The 16201-nt window shown below is 39.9% G+C and overlaps 1 protein-coding gene across 2 annotated transcripts in view; it reads right to left on the bottom strand.

Moving 5' to 3' along the window:
• Positions 1 to 647: 647 nt before the first annotated feature.
• LOC131472354 (protein diaphanous homolog 1) overlaps positions 648 to 16201 on the bottom strand; it is a 35283-nt gene continuing 19729 nt past the window's right edge. The window contains exons 7-17 of one of the 2 annotated variants that reach the window (XM_058649430.1): positions 15663 to 15802; positions 15263 to 15368; positions 15016 to 15126; positions 14718 to 14836; positions 13331 to 13447; positions 10491 to 10606; positions 8640 to 8704; positions 6920 to 7099; positions 3294 to 3887; positions 1829 to 1943; positions 648 to 1671 (exon numbers count right to left, since the gene is read on the bottom strand). In XM_058649430.1, the coding sequence (XP_058505413.1) occupies positions 1610 to 1671; positions 1829 to 1943; positions 3294 to 3887; positions 6920 to 7099; positions 8640 to 8704; positions 10491 to 10606; positions 13331 to 13447; positions 14718 to 14836; positions 15016 to 15126; positions 15263 to 15368; positions 15663 to 15802 (1725 nt within the window). In that variant the 3' untranslated portion in view covers positions 648 to 1609. The remainder of the gene's footprint in view (positions 1672 to 1828; positions 1944 to 3293; positions 3888 to 6919; positions 7100 to 8639; positions 8705 to 10490; positions 10607 to 13330; positions 13448 to 14717; positions 14837 to 15015; positions 15127 to 15262; positions 15369 to 15662; positions 15803 to 16201) is intronic. The other variant, XM_058649429.1, reaches the window with a different exon arrangement.

Below are 16201 nucleotides of genomic sequence, written 5' to 3'. Positions count from 1 at the left end.
AGTGTATTTAAGCAAGAGAAGAAAGGACACAGGGTGAAGGGTCAATCTGCATAACCAGGGCTGGCAGATTATGGGGAATATGTACATGCACAGCAACAGACCCACATACATGTATCTACAGTATACAGTGTGGATTAAACCACATGTAGATTTTCATACTAAAACATACAGCATTCATAGTGGGGACACTCTTAAGCCTCTTTCAAACTAAAAGTAATGGTTTTAACCCAGAATTTTGAAACCCAGGTGAAGATGCTAAATAGGCAATTAATCCCATTTTTTTTGCCAGAGGTTGTTCTGCCATGTGGTGTTTTTTTCCTCACCCTTGTATCACCCGAGTGTGAATTTTGACATCACAGATGTGGCAGGAAACAAAGTGAGTCATGGTAAGAAAAAAAACAAAAACAAAAAGAAAAATCACCATGTTATAGTGGTTACTATTTTACTTAGGTTTTAATTAGGTTAAAATTATATTGAACACATTGCCCCATTTTTTTAAAAGTCAGAACTAGGAATCACTACAAACATTAATACTAACAGCTATGCTAATGCCTATGATAACAGCCGAATGAATGCATGTCAGGCATTGCACAGGCGTCAGCATCTGGCAAAAATAGAGCACTCACAAACAATACCTACATAGAAGCACAACAAAATCTGAATTCTGCTTCAACTAATGATTGACTGACTTCAACATATTCAAAACACGCACAGTAAACAAACACAGACAGAACAGTAAACACTAGGTCTCTCTTGCTCTCCCCCTCTCTCACACACACACACACACACACACACACACATCCACACAAGTTGACACACAGACAGGGGTGGGTCTATGAAAAGGCCACAGTGTCTTTATAGTGAGCTCTCAGAAAAGGTTATTAGACATCAACCAGAACAGGCTGCTGTCTCAGCCAATAAAAAGGGAAAGTGTGGGTGCACAGGCCAGGGGGGCGGAGGGTGGGTGTTAGAGGGGTCAAATTAAGGAATGGCAAGCAGAAGTTTGACTTGCAATACAGGTGAATGCAGATGGGACAGCTGCCAACACTGACATTTAGATGGCATCTACAGCTAATGTCAGCCATGTGTGCCTGCGCACTTCTGTTGATGTATACGACACAAGCGAGTCTGTGTGTGTTTGTGTACGGAGCCTGAATCTGAAGGTCAGATGAAATTATATACACACCCACACTCTGTATGTCTCAGAGTTCCTGGTATCTTGGTTATGATATGAATATGGAAGAGTTAGAGCAGAAGGCTCAGTGACACTGGGACAAGGTGATAAGAGTGGACAGGTGTGCATATGTGAATGTATGCCCGTGTGTCAGCGCTTTGTGCCAGAACAGCAGGTGGCTAGTCAAAGGACAACAGTGACCTTCTCCTTATCCCTCTATCCATCTCTCCCTCTGTCCCAAAGTCCCAATTCATCTCACCCGGATGTAAGTACTCTGTCTCTGCACAACTCAGGCATACTGAGAAGATGAGCAAACACAGGTGTGGGTGGTTTATTCATAAACTCATGTGAGGGTCTTTTTTTGACACAGCATCGCTGAATAATGTAAATGTGCTGTGTGTCCTCCAAGCAAAGAAAGGGAGGAGAAAAAGAAGGCTAGAGAAGACGTGTGAAAAAAACAAATAGAAGTGTGTATGTGAGAGTCTTACCTCTAGAGCCTGGTGGAAGCAGGGCAGGAGGATTGTAATATATATGGAGTTTGGGAGGAGATAGTTGTGGCACAGGAGAGGTGAGAAGAAGAGAAAGACATTGATTATTACAGAGGGGACAAAAAATGACCACAATAGTAAGAACACACACGCCACAGACACTCACTCTTTGTCTGCGAGGAGAAGGACAAGGTGAGTTTGGCAAAGAGCTCATCTTTTTCAAATCGTTCCTCTTCTACTTTGGTCCAGAAACTGCTCTCAGAGAGGTCTTTTGGTTCGATCTAGGATGGAAATGCCAATGGGTACAGAGAGGGAGAAAGGAGAGAATTAGAAAGAATGATCTGTTAGTTAATGTGTTAGACAATAGACATGTGATGTAAATTGTGCAAAAATGTCAAAATGTCATCCGTCACTTGCAAAAAATGCAAAACAAGAAGCTGCAGTTTGGTCTTAAAGAGAAGGCACAAATATGAGGAAGAAAAATGTGGAAGTCATTTTCTCTAATATTCCCACAGCGTAACATATTATTTTGTGGTACATATTGTGAGTGTCACATACAAAAATGTGTTCCATTCTTCACCCTTGCTCTTTCTGTCACCTTCTCCATATCTTTTGTTGTGCACGTTCTCTATTCTAGTCACAATTAACTCAGTTTTTTTCTCAACTTTCCCAGTATTCTCATCAAGGGAAAAGAGAAATTAAAAATTAAAAGAGCAAGCAGAAAAGCAGTGGTAGTAAATTTCCAGATATCAGACGTTTCATTATGGACAAAGCCTAAAGGGATGGGGACGTTGGACGGAAAAGACAAAGTAGGAAAAGGAAATGTGATATTACGACTAGCTGAAAGAGCGAGAAAGAAAGCAAGGGACCAAGCAAAAAAACCTTAATTTAAATTACAAAAGAACACTGTCCTTTCTAGCAGCAATTTAATTATCTTTCAGTGGTGCAGTTAAAAGAAGAAGGCTTATTAAAAAGCAATTTCTGTGACAGCCTCGTCAAACACTCACCAGAGAAAGAGAGAGAAAGTGAGAGGGGGGGAGGAGGACGAGGGAGAGAGAGTAAATGCTGATGAAGTCTGCTGAAGCCATTAAAGAGTAGCTTTAGGCTAAAGAAAGACAGAGGGCAGTTTTGATGTTTTAACCATCACAGATGAGAGGAAAGAAGAACATGAAGCACATTGTCATGAGACACACGTATGCAGCATGGAAGTCACTTTAAGTTAGAATTTCACTATTAAAGCTCCATCTCACACAAAAGCCCACCTAGAGCTATTTCACATTATATCTCAGAACTTGTCTCCCAAACTTTAAATTAACTTTGAATTATTTACAATAAAATTCTTCTGTTTTTACATGAGTTTTATGCTCATGTGTTAATAAGGAGCTCAATACACTATGATACATCTGTTAGGAACTGCCTCATTCGCAACATTAGTGTTTTTGGCATTCATAATACACAATTATAGACAATTCTACTGGGTTTTAAGTTTTAAGCTGGTTGAGAATTCTTGGCAATGCTGTGTAAGATTTGTAACTGTTAGTACCCATCAGGCAAAAGAAAATGTAACATTTGCACAGGTGTTCTTCTAAAGAGCAAAAGGGTTGTTATATTGTATCTATCTGAGGACTGACCTTGCTCCAGTTGGCTCTCTTCAGCTGGACCTCAGGCTTGTACTCCTTCTTAGGCTGGAGCCCAAAGGGCAATGAAGGTGGTGCAGGGGCACCCCAGCCTCCCATGCCAAACGGTGGAGGTGGAGGCATGCCTGGGCCTGGTGGTGGAGGTGGGATACCAGGACCCCCAGGTAAGGGTGGCGGAGGTGGTGGTCCTGCCATGCCAGGAAGAGGCGGAGGTGGTGGTGGTCCTGCCATGCCAGGAAGAGGCGGAGGTGGTGGAGGTCCTGCCATTCCAGGAAGAGGCGGAGGTGGTGGAGGTCCTGGCATGCCAGGAAGAGGCGGAGCTGGTGGAGGTCCTGGCATGCCTGGTAAAGGAGGTGGTGGAGGTATATAAATACCAGTTTGACCTGGTAAAGGAGGAGGGGGTGGGGGCGGGGGAATGGCTGCATGGCATGGTAGGGGTGGAGGTGGAGGGGGCACACCAACACTCTGGCCAGGGAGAGGAGGGGCGGGTGGAGGAGGAGGAAAACCAGGTGTTGGGACAGGGACAGGAACAGTAACCGTGACAACTTTAGTCTTGGCCTCCTCCAGATCCTTAGACAGCTGATCAATCTGTAAGAAAAGAAATGGAATGTGATTTGGGACAAACTATTTGCCAATATCTCATATCCTTAAATATGATAGTGCCAGGCAGTATGACCAAAAATGTATAATACATGTTCTTTTAAAAACTTCAAATGTTTTGAGGTATACAACAGCATGTTTATGCATGAGCATCATGCGTGGGTGCTCGTGTTGAGCGAGTGTGCGCACAGGGAGTGTAACTGTATGCATGCTTGGTACCCTCAGACATGTTTTCTGTTAAGGTGGTGGATTAAATTGATAATTCCTGCAATTACTACCACAGTTACTTCTTCAGCTAATCCCGAAGCATGTGTGGTGCAGCAGTGAAAGGGGCCCCACATTGAGCAGTGTTTTGCTGTGCCTCGTTGCGTTTTTTAATATATCGCAATGCTAAATATATCGCATGGTTTAGCATAGAAATGAAGACAACATGAAAAGGAAAGTTAACTGGCAAAAAAAAGAAGCCGAAAGCAGGATAATGACAAGGACAATGGTGAAAAGAATACAGCTCCTCCAAAATCTGCACTTAACCTTGCTGGGGACTTCGATTCTTTGGGTGAGAAACATTCTGAGGTAATTGTCATGCAATAAATCAAGTACCACAGAATCGCTGTATTGTAATATTATTGTAATTGTTGGACATTCATCACATACATTATATTTTATCATGAATTACTCTGCAATTCCCATCCCTGATACTAATGTATGCTGTATGGTTAAACATTTAAAGTCATTTATCATTCTATCTTGCTGTTACTGTCGGTTGCTGTTTATTCTTTGATAGCACATTAATTTTGGATAGATTTGGCTGTTTCCAATGAATTGCAATGCCAACAGAGTAATTAGTTTTGGGAGGAGAAAAAAGAACAAAGAGCAGAAAAATGTTACACTGCCAGGGATTAAAGCCTGGGCAGGACTGGGTTTGAGGAGAGATGCTGAAGAAATTGAGAACAAGATGAAGAGGAAAAAAAAGTGGATGTTTGTTTGTGTGAAGACAAACTTTTACATTAAAAGTGAGAGTGAAATCAAATTTGAAATATTGATTTAAGTATTTATATCGGCCGGGCAACAATTCTTGACAAAAGAGTCAAAGTAATTAAACAGCTAATATTAAACTGAGAATATTATGTATGTGATTTATGAGTACAAGTGTAGAAGATCAAAATGAAATACTAAATGTGTGTTTTAGGTGTGTAAAATGTAAACTGTGTGATGGGAGTGTTTGAAGGCAACATAATCAATTTTGCCGTTTCTCCTGACTTTGAAAATAAGACGGTAACTGGCATAAAGGGTCTCTGAGGCAGGCTTTCTTAGTGAGGCAGCAGATGAAGAGTTGGGCACAGCATCACAGTCAAATAGTAAGACATCTCTATGTGTGAAGAAATCTTTGATGGGCAGTGACTCAAACACAAGCCAGCTTAGTATGAGAAGCTTTTTTTGATGCTTGGCACATGATGCTGTTTAAGCTTTGGATAACTGCATCTACATATGTGTCTGTAAGTGTTTGAGATTTTGCATGTGGAGAAGATGACTGCTGGCAATAGCCACTTTGAATGAAGCTCATTTTGGAGCGGTGTACCTCTCTCACTGACAAAAAACACACACACACACACACACACGCTTCTAGGTCACTTGGTGCTACTGTGAGTTGGGGTGTAACTCTGAGTCCAGCTTGCACAGCAGCGGGACACTGACAGCTAAACAATACTCATTTTTGCCTCCCCACTGTATGTGAACAGAGACATGCAGACACACACACACACACACACACACACACACACACACACACACACACACATATGTGTATCCTGGCAATGCTCTGCCTTTATTCATCTTTATTTACTCACTATACTTTCATTTCCCCACTCCCCATTTTTTTTTCTTAATTATTTTTTAGTTTCTTAATCTCTGGATGATTTGGGTTCAACCCAATACTTAAGTTTTGTTTTTTTTCTTTTCATGCTACCCTAGCATTTAAAGCCAGGAGGCTTCTGTGTTTGAGTGGGTGTGCATAGATGTTATGTTGGACAGTTGTGTGCTTAGATTTGCATAATCTTGCATTTATCTAAACCTTAAAATATTTTACCTCTTGCAGCTTTTGCCAAAGTTTTATTTTTGTGTGTGTTCCCAGTACAAAAACTCAGTATCATTCAATGTTCTTCAGTGATATGTTGTTTGTTTATGTTGAGCCTTTTGATGATGGAATCAATATGGTAAATATAGGCTCTTTAAAAATTAAAAATAAATAAAAAGTGCTCCAAAGCCACCTTGCCAAGTTTGAATGAGGAAGAAGGGTGCAGAGATTTTAAAATTTGGTTTTGAATCATACTGTAGCGTTTATGTTTATATCATGTACAAATCTACAGTATTTGTTATTTGTTTGTCTTAAAGAGGGACCTTGCCCATGCATTTAATCACACAGTCTCCTTGACATAGCAATGCCCTGATATCCAAACTCTTCTGAGTCTGCCTCAACTCAGTCTGAAACATGTCTGGGGGTCATTCCTCGTCTAAAAGGCGATGTCCTTGTGTTTGTTACATCCGTGACACTGTGATCTCACAAAGTTACAGTCACAGTCTGAAAGCTAACTGGCCGTTTTCTGGGAGAATTGTGTGTGTGTGTGAGAGAGAGAAATGGTTATTTGTGACTATGGCTAATGTGGCTATATTTTAGATATCGCTACAGCTATGTTTCCTTTTTGATACCAGTTCATTTATACCAGTTTACTTCTGTTGGTGACTCCGTTATTTTGATTCAGCATCTCTTAAAACCATTTGTAAAATTTAAATAAGTGTTTATAATTCTGGGGGTATCACTATAAGGGTATATTCCTATACCCAAAAGAATGGGTATAGGAAGACTTATTTACAAATCAAGAACCTGTAAGATGTCACATTAAGGCTCAACACTTGACAGTAAGAATAGTAAACACATTAGTGTTTGACTTATTTGAAAAATAATTTAATAGGGCATAACAGTTCACAGTAACAGGTGGGTGTGCATATGTGTCTGTGTGTACCTGCTGATTCAGAGTGCTGAGCTGTTGTTGCAGTCCCTGGTTTTCCATTTCTTGCTCCTGCTTAGAAGAAGCCAGCTGTTCCTTCTCTTGGCCCAGGTCCCGTAGCTTCTGCTCATAGTCACCCTCCAGTTTCTTAAGCTCCACCTGTAACTCGTGGCGTGACGTCAACTCTGCATCAAGCTAATTACATATAAGTCAGAGACAAAGACAAAAAATAGGCAGGTTAAGCTCCAAATTTCCTTCATTTTCTAATATGCAATTAACAGTATTTCACAGGGATACAAAAACACATTCCAATAGTACAGTACGGATACCGTGCCGCATTGTTAAAAGTGGCGTCCCTGGTCTGTTGTGCAATGAATATTCAGCTATTTATGTGTCTTTTCCAGATTATGTGCTGCCTGTGACAGATAGGTCCAGCTGTTAAACAAAAAAAGTCTCTTCCTTCTACTTTGGAGAACCTCTGCAATGTAATAGAGTTGATTTAAAACTCAGCCTGACATTAGTCATAATGAGTATGACTGAAAAAACATATTTCCAGGATTGTTATGAAATAATGGGTGAGTAAAATGAACTAAACCTCAAAAGCCAAATTGTTTTATTAGTAATTTGAAGGACGATTTAGGAGAAATGCATCAAATTGATTAAATGCAGTAAAATCCTACCAGCACACCAGTGAGTTTTTCTGAAAGAGATATGGGTGCAAATGTGCTGGCATGCATATACTTTTAGCCTCTCTCCTGAAAATGTAGCAGTTTACATTTCTCAAAGACCCGTAGGAGCCATTTCCTGCAATCTAGTTGCTTTTAGTTTCATTGTATAATTTACACTGCAAATTAGTGTCAATTATTGAGTTAGGATGCTTCAGTGCACTTCTATGAGCTCATTTCTCACGTCCATGTTTAAGACTTCACGTCCATAACGGAAAAATAAATGGGAGACCCACCTTACCCCCACGTTTAATTTTCTAACTTTCATAATCGTATAAAGATTTTGACTTGACAAACAGGCTAGGAGTGTTTAAATAGGTGAATACATGAACACACACATGGCTGTTTAATTTGCAAACAGCAGATCTGTTACTCTCACTGTCAGTGTCCTGACAGCCTCATCCTTAATTCCTGCCAAAGAGACTGTCTGCAATTACCCCTCCATGCTCCACTCGCACTATGGTGTGTGGTCAACAAATATTAATCTGAGTGTGTTCATGCAATGTGTATTTGTGTGTGCGTGTGTGTGTGTGGATATGATCCCACATCAGTCTGTGTGTCTTTTCATGAGCCAGAATGAAAGCTAGTTTTACCTCCCTCCTGGCAATTATCCTGTCACTCGGACTGAAACATCAGAGTAGCAGCATGGTGCAATCAAGGCATTTACCCCCCTTGTGTGAGTGTGTGTGGGAGTGTGTGTGTTTTGATAGTCAGTAAAAATATGTCTGTTGGTTTGCTGTCAGACATGTGCATGTTGATTCACTTACCCTCTGTGCCTCTTTTTTCCCCTCATTTGCCATCCCATGTCAGCCAGACACTGGGTGTATAAAATTTCATTATGATGTAGTTGTGTTGTATGCGAGTGTGCACGTGTCAGGGGGAAGTGTACGCTTATAATGTATACATTTCTGTTGTGTCTATATGACCGTAATGGCTTGTGTGCTTCTCTGTGTAGACATACAGTCTATGTGTGGTGTGTTGTGTGTATTTATAATGTGTGTGTACTTTACCTTCTTCTCCAGCTCAGCAGCCTTAGCTTCACTGGTTTCCACCTTGGTCTGGTCCACCATGTTATCTGCAGAAAAATCAAGGATAGAAGAAAGGGGGAGGAAAAAAAATGGTAAAAAGGTTGATTGAAACAATAAGTTTGGCTATAGAGACATTGCAATCTTCAGTTTGGCACATGATGTGTACACACAAACAAGCACATAAACAGAGAGCACTCTTCCTAACTATCCTCATATTTTTTCTCTTATCACACTAATCGATGTCCTGCAATAGTCCGAGTAATTCTCCAGATATCACTCTTTAAACTCTCACTTGTTTTCCTCTATGGAAAAATACACCTCACACAGTTTATTAGACAATCTTGTAGACAACAATTGCTATTTTGCAAGACTGAAGAAAACCCACCATAAAACAGCCAGGGAATAATCTCATTATAAGTTATTTTGCTTGACAAAGGACAGGGTGATAAGGACACAGACTAACCAATGGTATACTCTTAATGAATAATAGCAGGGTCTACAGGTGCTTAAGCGCCTGTAGAGGGCTTAACAAGTATGTGCAGTAAAGGAGCTAATTAACATGAAGATGAATACCACATAGTCACTGGATCAAAGACAGCTAATCATGACGCCCAGGAGGAAAATCAAGAAGATAGATCGAAGACTCAGAAGAGCTGTGAAAAGCTAAACTGGAAAATTTCGATATTATTTAAGAAAGTAGATGAAACAGATGAGACAAAATGAGGTTCGATAGCTGCTGTAAAATGATCGCCCATGGATGAAGGAGCTGAAACTATTTCAGATTCTGTAAGTCTAGAAGGTCTTATCAACAAACCAAAGAAAAAATATATATCTGCATGACAGAACTTCACAATAAAATGCCAACCCATCCAATTTCAGAGAGTGCATTTGTGTGCAAGTACATGGCACATGGTTATTGGATGGGTAATGGAGGGGGTGTTACTTCTCTTATGGTGGCTGGACTAAATGGGACAAACTTCAGAAAGAGAGCACTAAGTGAGACAGAACGTGGGGAAAACTGTGCTGAATTTCAGAGTTCAAAGAAAAACACTAAATAATGTATGCAGGGCAGAATTGGGCTGCTTTACACCGATAACTCTGGCAGTCTTAAAGGAGGCCAGCCAGCCTATGTGTGTGTGTGTGTGTGTGAGAGTGTGTCAGGACACATTTAGAAGCAATGCAATTAGAACCTCCTGTGTTGGGCAATAGAGATCGGCCATAAATAAAGAGTATTGAACTCTTGAGACATGTCCTGCACCCCTAACTCGGCTCTGGTTTATTTTACAACAGTAATCAGGTGTATCATACTCACTCAAATTCATAAAATCTATATTTACGAATATCAGTGCAAACTCAAATGTTACCAGAAACGTACAAGTGGCCATCGTAGAACTTTCTTGCAGATGCACGCACTAGGAGCCAAGGTTGTCTTTTATTATTTCCAGTAAATACAAAAACTACGAGTGCTTTTAAGTTACCATCTAACACAAGAGACAAAGACATTTTACCGAATACATTATGATATCAGATTCTGGGATTGCTTGGTTTGACAAAGCTTATGAAATTGCGATTAACGCAATGTAAACCACAACTATGAGTAGCAAAAATCAGTTAAAAGTAATGCACAATCCCCCTCTGGCACCATCCTGTGGTGTATCCAGACAACTGCACCTGTAATGTGGTGATATTCACTTAAATGAAGGCATGTTGCCATTGACAGGAACACAGTAACTGTGCTAGTGTTTGGAGAAGTAGTAGCAGTAGTTCATGCACACCAAGGGAGAGAAGAAAGGAAAAGTTTGTTCATGTGTGTTTTCTGGTCAATCAACTCACCTATCAAGCCTTCAACGTTGAGGCTGAGATTACGACACTTGAAGTCAGGGTCCGCTCCATTTCTGTGAAGCACGATCTGAGCGATACATTCGTCTATCACCTTGTAGTACTGAGGCCTGCAGGGGAGGAGAGATGGAGGGAGGGATCAGGAAACAGAGAATAGAGTGAAGAAGATTGTAGAGAGCTGACTGTACTGACTGTCAGTTTCTAATTTTGCAAGTTAAATCCACAATAAAAGACACCATATAAAAAGTGTACAATATTGTGTAATAGATGTGAGTATTCTAATCAAACAAAAATATGTAGGGTAAATTGTGAGTAAAGAATGGGACTGACAAAGAGCAAGTGGGTTCATTTGTCCAGATAAGTGTGTGAACACACATGCCTTGTCACTTTGTCTTTGTAACTGAGATTGGCTGTCTGTGTGAGCATGACAGTTTGAGTTTCTTGTCACAAAGATTGATTGTGTGCAACTGTGTTTGCGAGTGTGTTGGTGTATACCCAACACACTTGGTCTGATCAACTGAGCTTCACACAGACACTCAATTTTAGAGGTGTCTTATTCCCTGACCCCATTAGATGCTGCCAGATTCACAAACTCAATACTTTATTTATTCCGTGTGTGTATATGTGGCCCCCCTGCATTACCCATCTCTCTTTGTCACCCTATCTCTCTCTAACACTTATTCCAATCCTTCACTACACTTCAAGGGTAGATTTATTGGTGGAGCAAGAGAGCCATCTAGTGTCCTTTCGGAAAACAGATTCAAAGTGAAATATACTCGAGTTGTGTATCTGAATTTCGACAATCCCAAGTACAGCTTAATTCCTGCATGTAGCACATTTAGATGGTATATTAGGATTCAAGTTGTCAGTACACATATAGCTGCACACATTTTGACAGACGCTAATCCAAATTTAATGATGTCAAACATCTAAGAAGACAAACAGTCTGTATTGTTGTGTATGACCATTATAAGTATGACCATTCATATTTAAATAAAGGTATAAGGTATACACCTGTGTAAACTCCATCTCAATTTGAGATTAAAATACAACCGTACAAAGAATTAAAAAAAGCAAAACAGCAGGTTCTCCGTCATTCATTCTGACATAAATGCTAACTCTTCCATTCTGTGTACATACCTCCCTCATTCTCTCAGCATCTACCTAGCAATTTACCTCAACTCCCAATTTCTTTTTCATTATTGTCTCACCCTCCGCCTACATTCGCTTTTCATCTCTGTAATTACCAAGCTGTATTTTCTGTCACTCTGCAGCTCTCCCTCCCACTCTCTGTGTGGAGTGCATTACAGACGGCGTATATTGTGTTCACCTGGCTGGAGAATGCAGGATTACAGAAAAGGAAGGATGGAAGAGATAGAAGAGGAGCTAAAAATACTTTGGCTGGGACCAGCTGTTTGGGCCAACTTACCTTTTCCATTCTCACAGTTTATTCCCCAAACTCTGCTAAAAATACACAACAATTTCCTTGTCCACCATCAGGAAAAGACAGGAAAACACAACTAACTCGACTGAAATATGTTCAGGCCTGCACATATTGTGATAGTATGTGAAGAAACATTTTGCCCTTTGTGTGTTGTCGAGTGTTAAAGTGGACATAAATGTGCACAACTGCACACATTATCTCCTCAGTTCTCCCAAGTTTAACTAAAACTCGGGAGTAAACTAAATCCCTAAGGTCTTTAGAGGACACAGGGAAAGTCATTGGAATTTCTCTGGCGATACGAGGGGAATGGAATTAGACTTCATTGCATGTATTCATTTCACAGATTTGGAGCAGTGCTCAAGAAAACAACCAGCAAAGAAAAGGATAGGCTAAGAGGAGGGAGAGGGGTGGATGAGAAGTGTCAACTTAAAAAAATGCATTTCTTTATCCTTTTGGTATGGTTATCTTGGCTTTTTTTTATATATATATATATCAGTACTGTGAAGGAACCCACAGCTTTGCATTGTGCTACATGCAGCTTTCTTTAGAATAGTGTGTTTGATTATTTAAATCATACATCTTCCTAAGCTTTGTAGCAAATTAAGTGTAAAGTGACATATGCCGTGTTTCCACTACAAGTCTAAGCTTGCCTTGACTCGACTCGCCTCACCTCTACACGGTTTGGTTGGTTTTCCATTACAATATAGTACCTCCTCAATGTGGGCGGAGTCATCACAGCACGGCTGCATTAAACTGCCGTGACTTTGTTTTACACGCAACACAAACAAAATAGTGACTTGTAAAGCAGTTGTCTATAGTGTAACTGAATCAATAGAATCAGTTAATTAAAAAGATTTGCTAAGTTCTTCCTCCATGACTTGAGTCAGACACAGTCACTGAGCTGAAATACAACGGCAGGGGTGTGATGCAGCTCGCCGTGCTGTCACTAAATACACCAGACTCCTCTGTTAAATACAGAGATTTTTAGACAATTGTTGGAACCCACGTTTTTAGGATTGTAAAGTCTTTTTTTCCTGTGATGGCAATCTGACCAATCAGTTGCCGGCAGTCTGAAGATGTCACGCATAATGTCATATCAGAGCAGGTACTAAAAAAGTACTGGGTATCATCGCTAATGGAAACACAAAATAACCGTGCCGTGCTGAGGTGTGGCAAGGCTTGCTGCGCTAGTGGAAAAGAGCCTATAAAGATCAAAAAGAGGTTTCGTTTTGTTTTTGACACCCAACCATTAATAAATTGGCTATATTGTAGTTTTGATTAAAAGACACCCTCATCACAATAATGGGTAAAGCAAACCTTGTCTGTTACAAAACAGAATTATGTCATTAACATAGAAGTTTGTGTACTGTGTATGTGTATAATGTGCTACCTGGCCAAATAGTCATTACGGATCAACAACAGGTGCTGCATCAAGGACAGGAAGTGGTTTTCAGCTTTGGAGTCCTTCACGGTGTTGACCAAGATCTCAAACACTTCCCTCACATCAGTGAAACAAAGCAAGTTAAGGGCTTATCATTTAAGACACCATAAACAGTAACTCTAACAGTCATTTAAGAATAATTACTGACAATTAGGAATAGCTGTGCATCAACATTATCTGCATTTCTAAATAAACTAAAACTCAACACTTCCATTTGTTTCCTGCAGACATTTGGACACATGAAAGTGCCAACAAATGCCACATTTCTCATCCATCCATTAATCTATGCAACAATGATGTAATCTTAACTTAATAATTAAGACATTTATGCTTATGTTTTCAAATGTTATTTGACCTTCTGTGAAACATCATACATGAGATTAATGCATGTAGAGTCAGACAACCACTGTACTATGTTGAGGGCCCCTGGGAGACACCTGGTGTTAGAAAACTGTGACTGCACCTAACAAGCAGCAGGAAATATTGGCATTTTCAATATTTACGGAAAACGCAACTTTCTCCAACATGTTGCAATCTGTACAGGTGGTGTGACAACGATAACAGTAACAATACAGACTATAGTAACATAATTTTTAATAAGATCAACTGAGATAAACCACAACTGTATGGGAGGAAGCTCTTAAGGCACAGTTGATTGTCAACTTTGCATGATGATGAGTAACGATACAATTAAAGAAGCATGTATCATCAGGCCTCTAGACAATGACAGAAATCAATACTTAAATAGTTTATTTTGTTACTGTGTATGGAATTTTTTTGACTTTTATGTAGTCTCATACATCTCAAAGGTATAATGAAAACAAATAATTTAGGGTTCTAAGATGAAAAGGTTCAGTGGTTGTTGGATGTTTTGTTGTTTTTACAGCAACACAGTAGCTAATGTCTTTAATATGTTAATTGGGGAAGATACATTTTGAATGTTAAGTGTGACCGTGTCCCTAGGGGTATGCAATCTTATGCTTATTAAGTTTGCAAATGTTAATTTTGCCTCCGTCTAGGAAGAAAGTAGTCATACTGATTATGCAGGAACAGAGAGGAGCCAACTTTTGTGTAGATAGCCGACTCATTTTTAAAGAGCAGAGGAAATAATGTGTATGATTCTATATGCTGTCTGAAATTTCTGTCTGACACATAAATTGGAAAAATAATGCAGTCTAGGTTATTTTGTATCAAGCTAGAAAAGTACTGTAAAGACAAAATGATGAAGATATACAATTATGTGATAGACTTTGTCAAGCTCATGCCTTTCACTTTAAAAAGGCAGAGCAGACCTTGAATTTCTGCAAAGGAACAATTTCTTCCTGTGGAAGGATATTCCATCTCAATGCGGATGTCATCAAGGCGCACTTTGAGGTCCTCAGAGTCATCTTCAGCCTGCTCGTCAAACACCGTAAGTTGCACCCTCAGCTCTTCATTTTCTATATCCCTCACCTCCTGCGGGGAGAGGGATGGATGTGGGAAGAGGGATAGTTGATAAAGTTATAACAGCACACAAGTGTTCAGCCATTCAGCAAAACAGAAGCAACAAGAGGGGGGCAGGCATGAACAACAAGGAAATAAGTGATGTTGGAGTCACTATGAGGAAAAATATCAAATAAGGCTGTTTTCTGTACCATCAGCAGGTCTCTGAGTCCCAGTCTGAGCAGCTCAGAGCGAATATGGATCCTGAAGTCCAACTCTTCTCCTCGGCTGATCAGGGCATTGATTAGCTGCATGCAGCCACCCTACCGAAAGGTACACCAAACAATTTAGGTCAGACAAATATATTTATTATATAAACACCATGGAAATGTAATACTTTTCAGGTGAGCACATTTTCACACAGGTAGCACCAACTATTGCTGCTTGTCAAGCAGATACCTTAAGAGCGATGATGGGAATGTTCATGCCAGTGAGAAGAGGCTGAAACCTCTCAATATCCCGTTTCTCAGCTTCTTCCGTCATGGCCTCCAAAACACGTTCATGGCTGCAAAAATAGACGGTTATGTAAAATAAATGCCACTGTATTTACCACGTCATTACAAGAATGTTAACTGAGGAAAGGACTCAAGCCACAATGACTTTGATTTGCAGCTACTATTAGAAGCTGCCATAGATAATTTAATTCAAAGAAAGTCTTTAATAATTAATGAAAGTGCTCGTTAATAGAGCAAATCAGGTAAGGAAATTTTGGATGTCAGTTATGATTTGAACTTCACACTTAAACTGTGAGGGAAGAGTTGGCCAGGATTTCAGTGTAAAAGAGTTTACATGTTCTTACAGGTTTTCAGGATGTTCCAAGATGGAGATGGCAGAAAGAAGCTTGACGGCATCCACCATCATGTGAGGCACAGTAGGGTTGATGGCTCTGACCAGCAGAGGAATTCCCTCAACTGACTCCAGCATGGATTTTAGACCATACTAAATGGGACAAAAGGGAAGCAAAATGAGACGAAGTCCCAACAAAGACACAAATCCCTAATTTATATTGTATTGTTGAAACAATCTGAAACGAGCACTTAAACATACACACGTGGAGAGCACAGATGACATGCTTATCACTTATAGTAAGCATGATTTCTATAGCTTAAAAATTCATTACAGGCCAAAATAACTGACTGTCAATAAATAAAATGTAGATGGATTTCTTTTAAATATGTTAAATATGAACATGTGTGTGTTTTCAGAATACTGTAGTCTGTACCTTTAAGTTCTACTTTAACATATAAAAAGTAGTGCAGAATTGTGTGGTTCTTCTTCACCACATAAGATATGGACAGATTCACATTATAAAGGGTCCAAAAAGTTCTAAAAATCAGT

This window comes from Solea solea, chromosome 14 (genome assembly GCF_958295425.1).
Source record: "Solea solea chromosome 14, fSolSol10.1, whole genome shotgun sequence".
In the NCBI taxonomy this organism is placed as follows: domain Eukaryota; kingdom Metazoa; phylum Chordata; class Actinopteri; order Pleuronectiformes; family Soleidae; genus Solea; species Solea solea.
The sequence above is the reverse complement of the archived record's forward strand: the minus strand, read 5'-3'. Positions and strand labels throughout refer to the sequence as shown.